The following is a 12,852-nucleotide window of genomic DNA, read 5'->3' on the forward strand; positions in this document are numbered from 1 at the left end:
ATTCGCTTCGTTTGAGCGCGCACAATCGCAAATGTTTGACTAGTCAGTCAGTCGATCGGTCGGTCGGTCGGTCGGTTGGCTGTAATCTCGAAGAGAAACGCGCGATGATCGCGCCCACCCGATATGGAGAATTTTCCAGCGCGATGGGAGGCCGATGATGCGCCGTCGCCACTGGATGGCGAAATAGACGAAATGCAACAGTTAACTCGAGCAAATTCATACGACTAATTTAGAATGCATCTGGAACATCCGCGCCAACTATCGCGATACAGATCCGCATGACCCGTTTAGGGTGACTGACTCTATATCAACGAGCGCGGCAGCGGCAGCGAGACAGCAGGAAGTCGGTACGCTCGATGCACGACGATTCACCAGAAACATCGTAAAATACGGGACAATGCGGCGCGCTAAACCGCCGTCGCGATCTCGCGTTCACTGCAAGTCCAAGTGTGTTATACTCATAGACATATAATATATACTACTGTGTCCAAAAAGTAAGACCAATTTAAACATTTTTTTTCAAATCTTTATTTATTATTCCAAATCTATTTCGTCGCCTTCAAAGTAATCCCCCTCAGACGCAATACACTTATGCCAACGTTTTTTCCAACCCTACGGTTGGAAACCGTATTACGTGATGCATATAAACCCACACTGCAGTGATAGATATAAACCCACCATCTCACACTGCATTGGTTCTTCGAGACCATTTCGCTAAAAATTCGACCCATAGGACAGAGCTCGTCAATTGTACAAAGCTGGTTATAAAACTTTACAATCTATAGCAAAAGCTAATCCCAGAGATTTAAAGGAACAGATTCCATATCTGAATAATAAAATAGTCACACAAATTATTGCTGCAGCAAAAGTAAGTTATTCCATATAGTATATATTAATAAAAATCGTTCCACAACCGCCATATTCACCTGATTTAGCATCACCGTGTGACTTCTGGCTATTCCTTAAGCTCAAAAGACTGCTCCGGGGACACCGTTTTGACTCGATTGAAGACATACAAGCTGAATCGAAGAAAGCTTTGAAGGCTATTCCGGAAATCGACTTTAACAACTGTTTTGAGGGTTGGAAAAAACGTTGGCATAAGTGTATTGTGTCTGAGGGGGATTATTTTGAAGGCGACGAAATAATTTTGAAATAATAAATAAAGATTTAAAAAAAAAATTTTAAATTGGTCTTACTTTTTGGGCACAGTAGTAGACTGCGCGTTCCCTATCTTTTTCATCATGAGAAGGCGTCCGAAAATTAGAAAGAGCAAAATACTTTGACCATGGACGTAAGAATATATGGAATATATCGCAAAGTGCGATTACGGACGAGGGGCTGTGAAGTCCTAGGGGTGAGAGGATTACATCGTCGCGGCCATCATGATGTTGGAGGTTTGTAACTATTGTCTATGTATAAAAACAGCCGCCGCCATTATGATATGTCAACTCCATTAGAATACATACAATCATTCCCCTTGTCCCTTGGGCTTCACTCCCGCGACAATATGCTACGTCCATATATTCTTACGTCCATGTTTGAAACCTTATTCTATCTTTGTCAGAAAACGTGGTGGAGGAGAAGCGAGCGTCCTTGATTGGTGGAATAGGTATTGAGAGACAAGGATAGGTAGGGAGTCCAAAGCACTTTGCTCTTTCTAATTTCTGTACACTTTCTCAAGTCAGCCAAACCTTCTCAGTCTATATATTATATGTCTATGGTTATATTACAAAAGAAAGGTTCTGTTTCGCAGTTGTAGCGAAAATGATCCAGACACGACAAATTACAGCTGAAATGGATAAATGACTAGCGAACACCGCGATCACTGCAAGTCCAAGGGTTGGTTTATCCAACCTCTTGCTAAGCTAACTAACAATTAAATCTTATGTCTGTTTCTACCTAATTTAAAGGAGAAACAAAGACAGACGTATGAGTTAACTGTTAGTTAGCTTAGCAAGAGGTTGGAAAAACCGGCTCCAAGTGTGTTATTCTTAGATTCACAGGCGTGCGATTTGGCTGAAGATCTCTTTATGCGTTTCTTGCTGTTTTAAGTCACGCCATTTAGCGCGTTTAAAACGTGTAAATTATAATTTAATACGCTTAAACATGTCAAATGATTTGGAACGGTAGGTAAAAAGTATGTGAAGAGAGGTTTAATGAATAGAGTATGTGAAGGAGCTAAAATAACTCATATGGATTTACAGTGACAACGCGTGTGTTTTGAGTTTAATCAAAACAAAGGAGAGAGATAGAACTATGTGAACTATTTGCGAAATTTAGCAAGATAATCTATAGATAAATAGGTAAAAAAGACCAACACGATAAGAGATAAACGAATGTACAATCCTCATATCCATTTAGATTTGCTGACAGATATTGCTGGAATGCTATTACTGTGAATTCCACGTACCACAAGCAGTTTTCTAGCGGATACAAAAAGCAGCGACAAATCTTAACTGTGACTTTTAGAATTCTATCTGGACCAGCGAAATATTTTTTTAGCGTATCTAGGCTGAATTTCTTGTTACATGTATCTTGTCGTTTCAAGTCACGTCATTTGACACGTTTAAATGTATTGCATTATAATTTACACGTCTTAAATGTGTTAAATGACGTGATTTGAAGCCGTGAGAAACGTGCAAAACAAGCTTCAGTCAAATTATACGTCTGTGCGTTTGAAGAACAGGCGAAATAACAGGCTTGGATTTGCAGTGTTAGTCCTTGTTAACAGTCGGCCGCCTTTCAATAATATTTTGCGTACATAACTTCTGCGACTTTCGATAGCCAATATCGGCCGATTAGATAATCGCGCGCTCGATCAAACGTAAAATTATGTCACGTCCCGCGGTTACATCTAGCAATGCGAGTTGCGTTAGACTTTCTTGGATTTGTCAACTGTTCGATTGTTTGCTTCGCCACCGCGAAATTGCCCGTTAAACACAACTTCATGCGTCATTCCTTTTACCTTGAAGAGCGTATCTCTTCGATCTTCCATCGGCTCCTGGTCCAACTTTGTCTTTAACACCGCACCTCGGTGTCGCCATCAGCTTGACGGTCTCGTCATTCAGCTCGCCTGGAATACACAAAAATATATATGAGCGAATATCTATCTGCAACATCTCCTCTACACAAATTGCTCGTTTCTGCGTATTCTCAGAAGCTGTGTTCTCTCATCAATATGAACACCGCGCAATCATACATGGCGCCAGAAACGTTCGTCGCGCTGTACAAAAATTAATTTTTTTATTCCTTGGGCTCTATTACTTCCCGTAATTGTCTGGGAGTAATTGCGTGATGGAAGTAATTAAGCGGCGGGATTCTCTCGCGCTATATTGATTCCCGACCGTTGGTGTATTCTTATAGCGGGCACATCCGCACGCTCACGCGTCCGCGCGTGTGCATCACCACTCCTTGCACGTATTAATTCCTTATGCATGTATGCATAATATGCATAGTGCGCGGGAGTGCTCGTGCATATGTGCATACGCTACCGCTTGTTTCGCCGCGGTCACGCGACTCGGCATTTACAGATTCCTCGTTGTCGTCGCGCGAGAGCTCGCAAGTACACCACGGGGATTACTTTTTTCCGCGCCTGAGCTTCGCGAGAAGCCTATCTCCCAAAATTCGCGAACGTCGACGAACTCTTTCTTGCATCGTCGCTTTTTACATTAGCAGCTTTCGCGAATGTTGCACCTTAGTCTCCCCTTCTCGCCGTCGTAAGGACATTTCAAAGCGTGAAATGCACTTAAGATAAAAGTACTACACTGAAAGAAAAATATAGTTGCTTTCGGCGTCAACTATACTTTTTTGTGATTTTAACTAGAAAAATAATCAGAAGAGCCATTTTTCTAACAATACTTACTAAAACAATGGTTTTTCTATTTTTTGTACTTAAAATCACAAAAGAGTATAGTTGACGCTAAAAGTAACTATATTTTTCTCTCAGTGCAATGCGTTGAAAAAAGAAGAATGTTTGGTATTTGTAACTATAATCAAACAGAGAAATACTTACTATAAATTATGGTCAAGGAAATTATTTCTTTATATTAAATTCGATACTGTTAATAATACTAACTTTATGTGCATGTTACTATATACTACCATTTTAATACCAAAAATATGAGACCAAAAATAATTGTAATTTTAGTTAGATCAACTTTTTTTTCTTTCAGTGTATGATTAGGTATGTGGAAAAAATATTGAAATAAAAATTATAATAAAATTTTATAATCTCTTGTACCACACAGAATTATAACCTGCTATATCTTTGTTTAAAAATTGCTATACCTTTGTTTAAAAATGTTATATATATTTTTCATTTTTCAAATGTTATACATTTTTCAATTTACAAAACCCAACTATATTTTTTGTTCTTCCTCAACCATCTATTCTTTTGTTCTAACACGAAAACGGCAATAGTAATATACATATAAAATTATCATTACTAACATTATAGTAAAGTTCAATAAAAAAATGGTTTGACCATAATTTATAGTATAATTCTTTCTGTGTGATTATAGTTGCAAGTATAAAATACTCTTTTTCTCAATAGACATTCTTATTATTTTAGTCTTGAAATATTTAAATTCAATGTGAAATGTTTATATATTCAATATACATTGTAAAAACTGATGTGTTAAATTTAACATTTATGTGTAAATTTAACACAAAACAAATGTGGTAAAAAGTAACACGCATAATATGTAAAAATTAACACAAGAATTCAACACTTGAATACCGTCAGGAATTACAGTTTGTGTTAAATTGACATATGCATAATGTTAAATTAATTAAAATAAAACGTTACTTTAACATTTCAGAGAAGTATTAATCTACGGTTTTGATGAAATGAAAATGTTAAATTGACATAATCTATGTCTGACATATTAAATATGTCAATTTAATACAACCTATGATTCGGTATTCAAGTGTTAAATTCTTGTGTTAATTTTTTCCATATTATGCGTGTTACTTTTTAACACATTTGTTTTATATTAAATTTACACATAAATGAGAGTGGATGATTTGGGACACATAAAATGTGTTAAATTTAACACATCAGTTTTTACAGTATATATATTTTCTATGTTAAAAATTCAGATATATATAAGGCTGAATAAGAATGTTCAGAGTTATGTGTCCAAGTACTAATACTTTTATCTGTTATCGTATGATAACATGTTTGAAAGTACCATATCAAAAAGAAAATCGCGTAACAAAAGTTACGTAATCGATGCATAGATGCATCGTTGTTCTTTTGATCGTCTTCTCTTTTCCAAATTTCCTTATTGCCCATTACATATTCGCGCGCGCACGCGAATGCATCGCGGCTGCGTAGATTACGGTCGATAAACACGCTTCATCTCGAATAATGCCGCCACCGATGGCCTACAATTTTACAGTTAGATCACTCTTCCGTTCACCTTCGGTTTTTATTGGGCTCCATTGCCTGTTCCGCCCTGCCAGCGAGTCTCGCGTGGTGCCATTTACGACCGGTGAAGCATGTGCTACTCGTTTATTCATCCTTTTCATTATCTTTTTGCACGCCTTTGGCGTGCATTTCTTTCGGATCGGCGCGTCAGTAATAGGAACGTAACGCCTGACGAAACGCATTTCTCAATATGAGATCGAAACAATCGGGAAACTACATTCGGGCGCGATATTTACTAATCGTGGCAATTGCGAGGCACGGCTGTTCTTTTTCGATTGGCACAGGAGAAATTCGCGTTATACGACCCACATTGTCGCGGCTTCTTGTCAGAGACCTGCCTACTTTTCTCACCCGGGCGTTTCACAACGAAAGCATTTATTTTCTAAAACGATCTCTCTCGCAACGGACACGGCACACGTAATGACTCACTGCTGAAACGGCGGCTCGAGTTCGGTCGCGTTTCATCGAATTCTGAATCATCATCGTTCATCGTCATTAAACGGTCCACAACGACAGGGAAGCACCCATGGTTATCATCGTTAGCCACGAACGATTCGACACGTTGCGTGTGGATGCATCTCTAGGATTTCAGCCTTCTGCTATTTTTTTTAATCACACGCATGTGACACTGAGTAAACGCATCCTTCGTAACACTTGAATGAGTCATCAATGACGGTGCAGTCAGGACTTGGTAATAGACAATAAACGCAACTGTAACCCGCAGTCATACACGCAAACTATATACTATAGTACTCTAATACTTGTGTATTAATTCTTATAGAACCGTATCAATAGTTGTTACTTGAATTCGACTTGAATTTAGAGCTAGTAGATGAGTTTTCAGTTGAATCGCGATTACCAATGTAATATCGCATATATTATGACTCAAATAAAAAAAACTCAAATTTAACTCTAAAGTCCGTATTAATAGTCGTTACTTGAAACTTGTCGTAAAAGATACTCAGTAAAAGATACTACGTGTAAAAGATACTCAGATATAAATTTATAGTTTTTTGAGTTTTTTATACTCACATAATACATGCGACATTATATTTCTAATTGCGATTCAGCTGAAAAATTCACATTTAATTCTAAATTCAAAGCGACATATTTCATCTGAGAGGCAAGTTTCAAGTAACGATGACCTAAATTTATATCCGATTTGGGGTCCGACATGGAAAAAATTTCAAATAACGACTATCAATACGGACCATAGACCCATGAATTATCCTATTTAAACAGACATAAAGCCATGAACGAGCCTTATAAAATTTATTTATGCAATTCATTAACACGGGTTTATAACATACCTGTTATGTTAAGTCCGGCGAATGCCTGGAATTCTTCTATCGCCGCGGTCAGTTTCTCCGAGCTCAGGAAGGCACCATTTTCCGGATTACTCGGCGGCAGATATCCGTATTGCGACAAATAATTCTGTAATGTTAAACAGAAAAATCCTCATTAACGCGCGTGTTTCATTCGCTGATGTCATTCGCCCGTCATTCGGGCGGAGCGGGCCGTTGGATGATTTCGCGCGGAATATTTCGGTGATCGAAGGAAGCGTATCCGTTGTTCGTCCGTTCAAGGTGAGGTAGTTACCGTATCGCGAAATCACAGTCAGAAAGAAATCACACGGTCGCGCCGCGAAGGTTCGGCCTTTAAGTTCTGTGTCATAACGCAACCTTGGTCGTTTTATGAGTGCCGGAGGTGAAGTAACGCGTCGAGATAGAAGAACCTTTTTCTTATCTGCGTGTAAATTTACCGAGGCCCTCGAGAGCACGTCGGTCCTTTTCGCCGGTTATGTTTGTGTGTAATTGCGACCGTCATTGTATAGATTGGAAATTCTCGTGTGCCGACTCAGCTTGGTGAGTGCGTCAATGCCTCGTTGCGTCAAACTCTCTTCGATCATCGCCGATCGACACGTGTCGTGAACACAACAAAAAGTGCACGCGGTCGGTGTTGTATGTACGTGACATTTTTCTAACCCGCCATTCAAAATACGCCCTGGTTGGCGTTGGGCAGGACGTGCTTCTCTGTCACGAGGAGGAGGAACGTGTCGCAAGAGCAATACGAGCAGCAGAGGAGATCGTCATTAGAGCCAATTCGGATGGCATTACATTCAAAGTACAGATTACCTCTTTAAGTATGACTCATCCCTTATATCGAGCACGAAAAGAGCCGTCTGCTCTCTCGCGCGCGCGTTCTAGATTCGCACAAAATGGCCAGTCTTGGCAATCACCGGTCTTCCAGTCTCCACACAGCGCATGATAATATAGCGCTGACCGAACCGATTGACCTGCAATCGTATGCAAATCTCTCCCGGTCTTATGCGAATGAGAGTCGCGTGAGCATATTAAAAATTCGTACACTGAGGGAAAAATTACCTTAAAATCAACAAATATTTCTTTGATGCCATTAACATATTTACTTAAATCTAAATTCTCTTTATTTAAATCAAATATTGTTTACCTGACTTAAGTAAACAATATTTGGTTTAAATAAAGAGAATTTAGATTTAAATGATTATGTTAATGGCACCTATCAAAGAAATATTTGTTGATTTTAAGGTAATTTTCCCTCAGTGTAGTTGCGTAGAAGGAAGAGTTGCTCAAATAAAATGTCTTGCTCATCCAGGTAGGATTCTAAATGTTGTTATAATTGAAATTGATTGCTTTTAATATTTGCCAGAAAATTATTTGTGACGCGTAACATTTACAGTAATAGCATTCTAGTAATATATAGACAAACTTAACTTCTCATTCTTCTCCTCCTCCTTCTTCTTTCGCTAGTTCTATAACCCTTCATGAATTTTGGTTTCCAACGTCAGCATTTCTGTCTGCTAATTACCATCATTTTCCAGTTGGTTGCTTTTTTATTTTAATATCGTCTAATACATTATCTTTCTATCTTAATCGTGACCTTCCTTCCGATCTCGTTCTATATGGTTTTCATTTTGCAATTTTCTTAACTATACTTTCATCATTCATTCTAGTCATTCTAATCAGATGTCCCAAACTATTTTAATCCTTGTGACTTTGTACATCTTACTACACTGTAAAAACTGATGTGTTAAATTTAACATATTTCATGTGTCTCAAATCATCCACTCTTATTTATGTGTAAATTTAACACAAAATAAATGTGTTAAAAAGTAACATGTATAATATGAAAAAAATTAATACAAGAATTTAATACTTGAATACCGTAAGGAATCACAGGTTGTGTTAAATTGACATATTTAATATGTCAGACATAGATTATGTCAATTTAATATTTTCATTTCATTAAAACCATAGATTAATATTTCTCTCAAATATTAAAGTAACATTTTATTTTAGTTAATTTAACATTATACGTTAGTTTAACACAAACTGTGATTCCTGATGGTATATTCAAGTGTTAAATTCTTGTGTTAATTTTTTACATATTATACGTGTTACTTTTTACTACATTTGTTTTGTGTTAAATTTACACATAAATGAGATTGGATGATTTGGGACATATGAAATATTAAATTTAACATGTCAGTTTTTACACTGTTTTTAGTGTATATTCTCTCCTTTCATTAAGTTATCCAGTTTCATGTTATTTTTTATTCTTCATTGTTTCATATTCATACACTAGTCCATATATTTGTCTATATTAATCTAGTCTTAATCTGAATCGGCATCGCATAGAGAGTTAAACCACATTTCTTGTTAAATTTTATAAACAGTTCAGATAGAAATTCTGTCTCTGTCATCCTTATTGTCATTTACATTAGAACATACGCGATGTCGCAATATTTACTAATTATTTTCATCTCAGCTAATTTCTCACGCCCAGATAATTCTCGTCATGATTGCGAGACCATTCTTTTTTGTGTAGCAACACTCCAGATATCTATCGCAAGAATGGAGAAAAAGAGTACACTTAATCGTGCAATTGGAGCAGCATTAAATTCTAATTAGAGCGTTTCAATTTTATTGAAATCAGACAAGATGTTACCGAAACTCGGAAGTCGCTTCAGACGGTGTCGGAAGTGTAACGAAATTGTCCGACAGATCGCCGCTGCGCGAAGGAGTTCGGAATAAGTCACGCGAGAATTCATCGAAGACTCGCGCGTTGGTAGACCGCAGAAGATTGGGCGAACACAGCGATGAGGTCGAGGGGACTGACCTAACCAACCGCGACTTTACTGTTATTTAACCACACTTACGCACCGCCCGATTAACATTCTGCCGGTCGAATCGTCAATGAATGTATTCATTGCTCGCACCCAAGGGAGGTGGTCGATTCATGTTTCAGACCCTTGTTACTCGCCTCCGTGTTACTCGTGTCATGTCTTGGCGGAAACGAGCTCCTCGAAAACCGCGTAAATTATTCGCGACCAATGTAGCCATTGTCATGTAACATCAGGATTGCTACAGACCAGAAAAATCAGGAAAACCGGGAAAAGTCATGGAATTTAAATTTGCCATGGAAAACCGGGATATGTCAGGGAAAAATATAAAATAACCTGGAATTTTGGCCTTTCTTTACAATTCTTTGAAATTAAGGTAACCCTCCCTGGGTTATAAGAGAAGAATACACGATCTTTAGATCCTTACTAAATCTAGGGTTACTAGGGATTTTATTAAAATGTCAAGTTTATTTTATTTTAATTTTAACGTCAAAAGTTTATAGGTATAGTATAGGAATTCAAATGTTATTTAAAAAATAAATAAGATTTTCTTAGTTTATATTGAATATGTATATATCTATGCTAGTCTATGCATCATGACGTTAACAAAATAATTAAAATTTATATTTTACTCAGCGTTTTTCATTCAATCATCCTTTTCCGTCTCATATCTATATTCTTTTTTTCAATACTCATATAATTTTTGTTAGCCTAAATGTGCATTTTCAGAAATATATATTAGGACCCTAACAGCACAGATGTCCAGGGGACATCCAGAGGACATCCTGAGGACATTCTTCGTCCTCAGGACGTTCTTAGGACGTCCTCAGGAGATCTTGTGCTGTCTGGGGAATATTATGTTACTAAACTAAATTTGTATTGTTTTTAATAATATAAGTTTTTTTTGCTGTAATCCCAGTTTCTAAACGTTAAAATTGAAGATTATATGTTGGTCATGGAAAATTCTCCACTGTTGTCTAGAAAACATGAAAAAGTCAGGGAATTTCAAAATTGATTTTCTGTAGCAACCCTGAACATCCACGTAACGATTGTCATGTAACGTCAATGTATCGACGAATGCCAACGAGCACGTTGACTGCCATTGGTGGCCGTTAGTAATAGGTGTTAAAATACTGCCACGTCTTACTAATTTATCTATAAAACGTAATCTGTGTGTAATAAATTCAATATATAACTGACAGGAAGCCAATGAAACGAACTAATGTATGTATGTATTGCAAATTACATTCATTCATCCAAAAAAAAAATATAATCTCATCCTTAACGTAATTCTCTTGTAATATATTGGCTTCAAAAGGAATTTTCTAAAATTAAAAGAAAAATATTCATGGAAAAAACAGTTCGGGTAACTGAATGGCGACTAGACGAAAAACTTGCTGACGAAAAATTATATCTCTGTTAAGCCTGATCTACAATATGCTCTTTGCTTTCTGTTTCTTGTCTTCTGTCTTTTTCTAACTTAAAACTTAAGGCGTGAGTCAGAATATTGAACTGCATCAAATCTGGGATCTCTTTCTGTTCTTACAGTTGTCTTTCATCTGGTCCCCGGGTAATAGAAAATTCAGTTACACTGACAGAGTTATGTTTTCTGTGTTCTAGTACCCACTCAGTTGCTGCCATTTCCTGTAATTCCATATTCGAAGCGAAAGTTTATTTTTCTTCTACGCTGAGAAAAAATACTTGAAAATTTATTTGTGATAGTTATGATTCAATTCACACAAATGAATTTCATTTCACAGAAATAAATTTTGTTTCTCAGAAATAAAACTTTATATCCCACATATAAAATGAAATAAAACTTCAAGTATTTTTTTTCTCAGTGTAATAAAGTAGACTATTGATCGAAAATCTATTAGATATCATTTCTTTTTCTTTTTGTAACAAAAGGAACATATTTATTTGAAGCAGAATATTCTCTTATTCGAAGAAATTTTTATTAAGAACACAAGACTTGTATTGTAGATAAAAGAAAAAAATTTCTCTAATTTTAAGAATATTGTGCCTAGAATATGTTTACCTTAGCTTTAGAAAAATTCTCTTCAGGTTATATGTAAGAGGATTCTGCTAACAGTAAGATTATATTTCTGTGAGATTAATTCTGTGAGATCATATTTCTGTGAGATTTTACCGCGTCTTTTGGGTGATTCAAGCTTGAGTTGAGTATCGACATGATCAATGGAAATCAATGTGGCGATCAACACGTTGAACGTATTGACGACTCGATGCCAAAATCGCTGGCAACTCTGTTCGCAATAATACAAACATAAAGATCGGACTCTGTATGCGCTCATGCGAAATGGATCAGCGGCAAAATACGATCCGTAGCGTAACGACGAGGTTGCGGCGTGAGTCACGCCACTGCAGGAGAGCATGAAGGGATATATTCATCCGGATATTTTCGCGGTAGTAGTTCGATGCATCCTTGTCGCCCTTGGCTGCGGCGCAGAGCTCCCGAGCGTAGCCTTGGCTCGCTGATTCACTCCTTGGGGCAAGACTCGAATCAACACAAATCACTTCGAATCTCTTATCACCCGGAAGTCTTTTATCACAGAGACGGCGATTGCTTGTGTGTGTGTGTGTGTGTGTGTTGTCCATGGTTTTTCGATATATTTTTCACGCCGGAAATTCCACGATGTAAATTCGTCGGTGCGTCTAAGGTATGTTGATCTCGTGTACTCACTAGCTCATATCTCGCGCCAATAAGAACACTTTCGCAATTAAGACGCGCATCACGATGAAATGAACACGCGTCTTCCCACGACCGCGATTCCTTCCGGTCGTTGGATGAATGGAGTGACTCAATGCTCGGGCACTTCCTCGCCATACGATTCAGAAATTTCGCAATCCGCTCCGGCCAAGTCAGTTTCCGCGAAGGCTAAGATTTTTATGAATGAGCGCGAGCGGAGTGCGCCCATGTTCACCTGCGTGTGCGTGTGTGGGTGTACGGGTGTGTTTCACGCATGAATGGGTTTGTTCTCTGGATGTGTGTATGCATGCACACACGTGTGCGCTGTGCCACCGTACGATACTACGACGATTGAGAATCAGCCGAGTGACTTTCCGCGAACCCGATCGTGACTTGGCTCGCCACCACCACACGCCGGTGAAGCCACGCGCTAATTGACGTTGGTGGAGGTGTCGCTGGAATTCAAGGTCCACCCGGTGGATGCTGATGGCGATTGCCTTCAATTGATCGCGAGTGGGTGAACTACGATTAATGCGCCGTTCGCCGTTGCAT

At 37.9% G+C, this 12,852-nt stretch overlaps 1 protein-coding gene across 4 annotated transcripts in view; it reads right to left on the bottom strand.

Moving 5' to 3' along the window:
* LOC116847135 (matrix metalloproteinase-14-like) overlaps positions 1 to 12,852 on the bottom strand; it is a 39,164-nt gene that overhangs the window by 11,819 nt on the left and 14,493 nt on the right. For all 4 annotated transcript variants that reach the window (XM_032821811.1, XM_032821810.1, XM_032821813.1 and 1 more), the window contains exons 2-3: positions 6,742 to 6,865; positions 2,966 to 3,073 (exon numbers count right to left, since the gene is read on the bottom strand). In XM_032821811.1, coding sequence (XP_032677702.1) covers positions 2,966 to 3,073; positions 6,742 to 6,865 — 232 coding nt within the window. The remainder of the gene's footprint in view (positions 1 to 2,965; positions 3,074 to 6,741; positions 6,866 to 12,852) is intronic.

The sequence above is a fragment of the Odontomachus brunneus genome, unplaced genomic scaffold (assembly GCF_010583005.1).
Source record: "Odontomachus brunneus isolate Ranch 3 - 2012 unplaced genomic scaffold, Obru_v1 Obru_scaffold_074, whole genome shotgun sequence".
NCBI lineage: Eukaryota > Metazoa > Arthropoda > Insecta > Hymenoptera > Formicidae > Odontomachus > Odontomachus brunneus.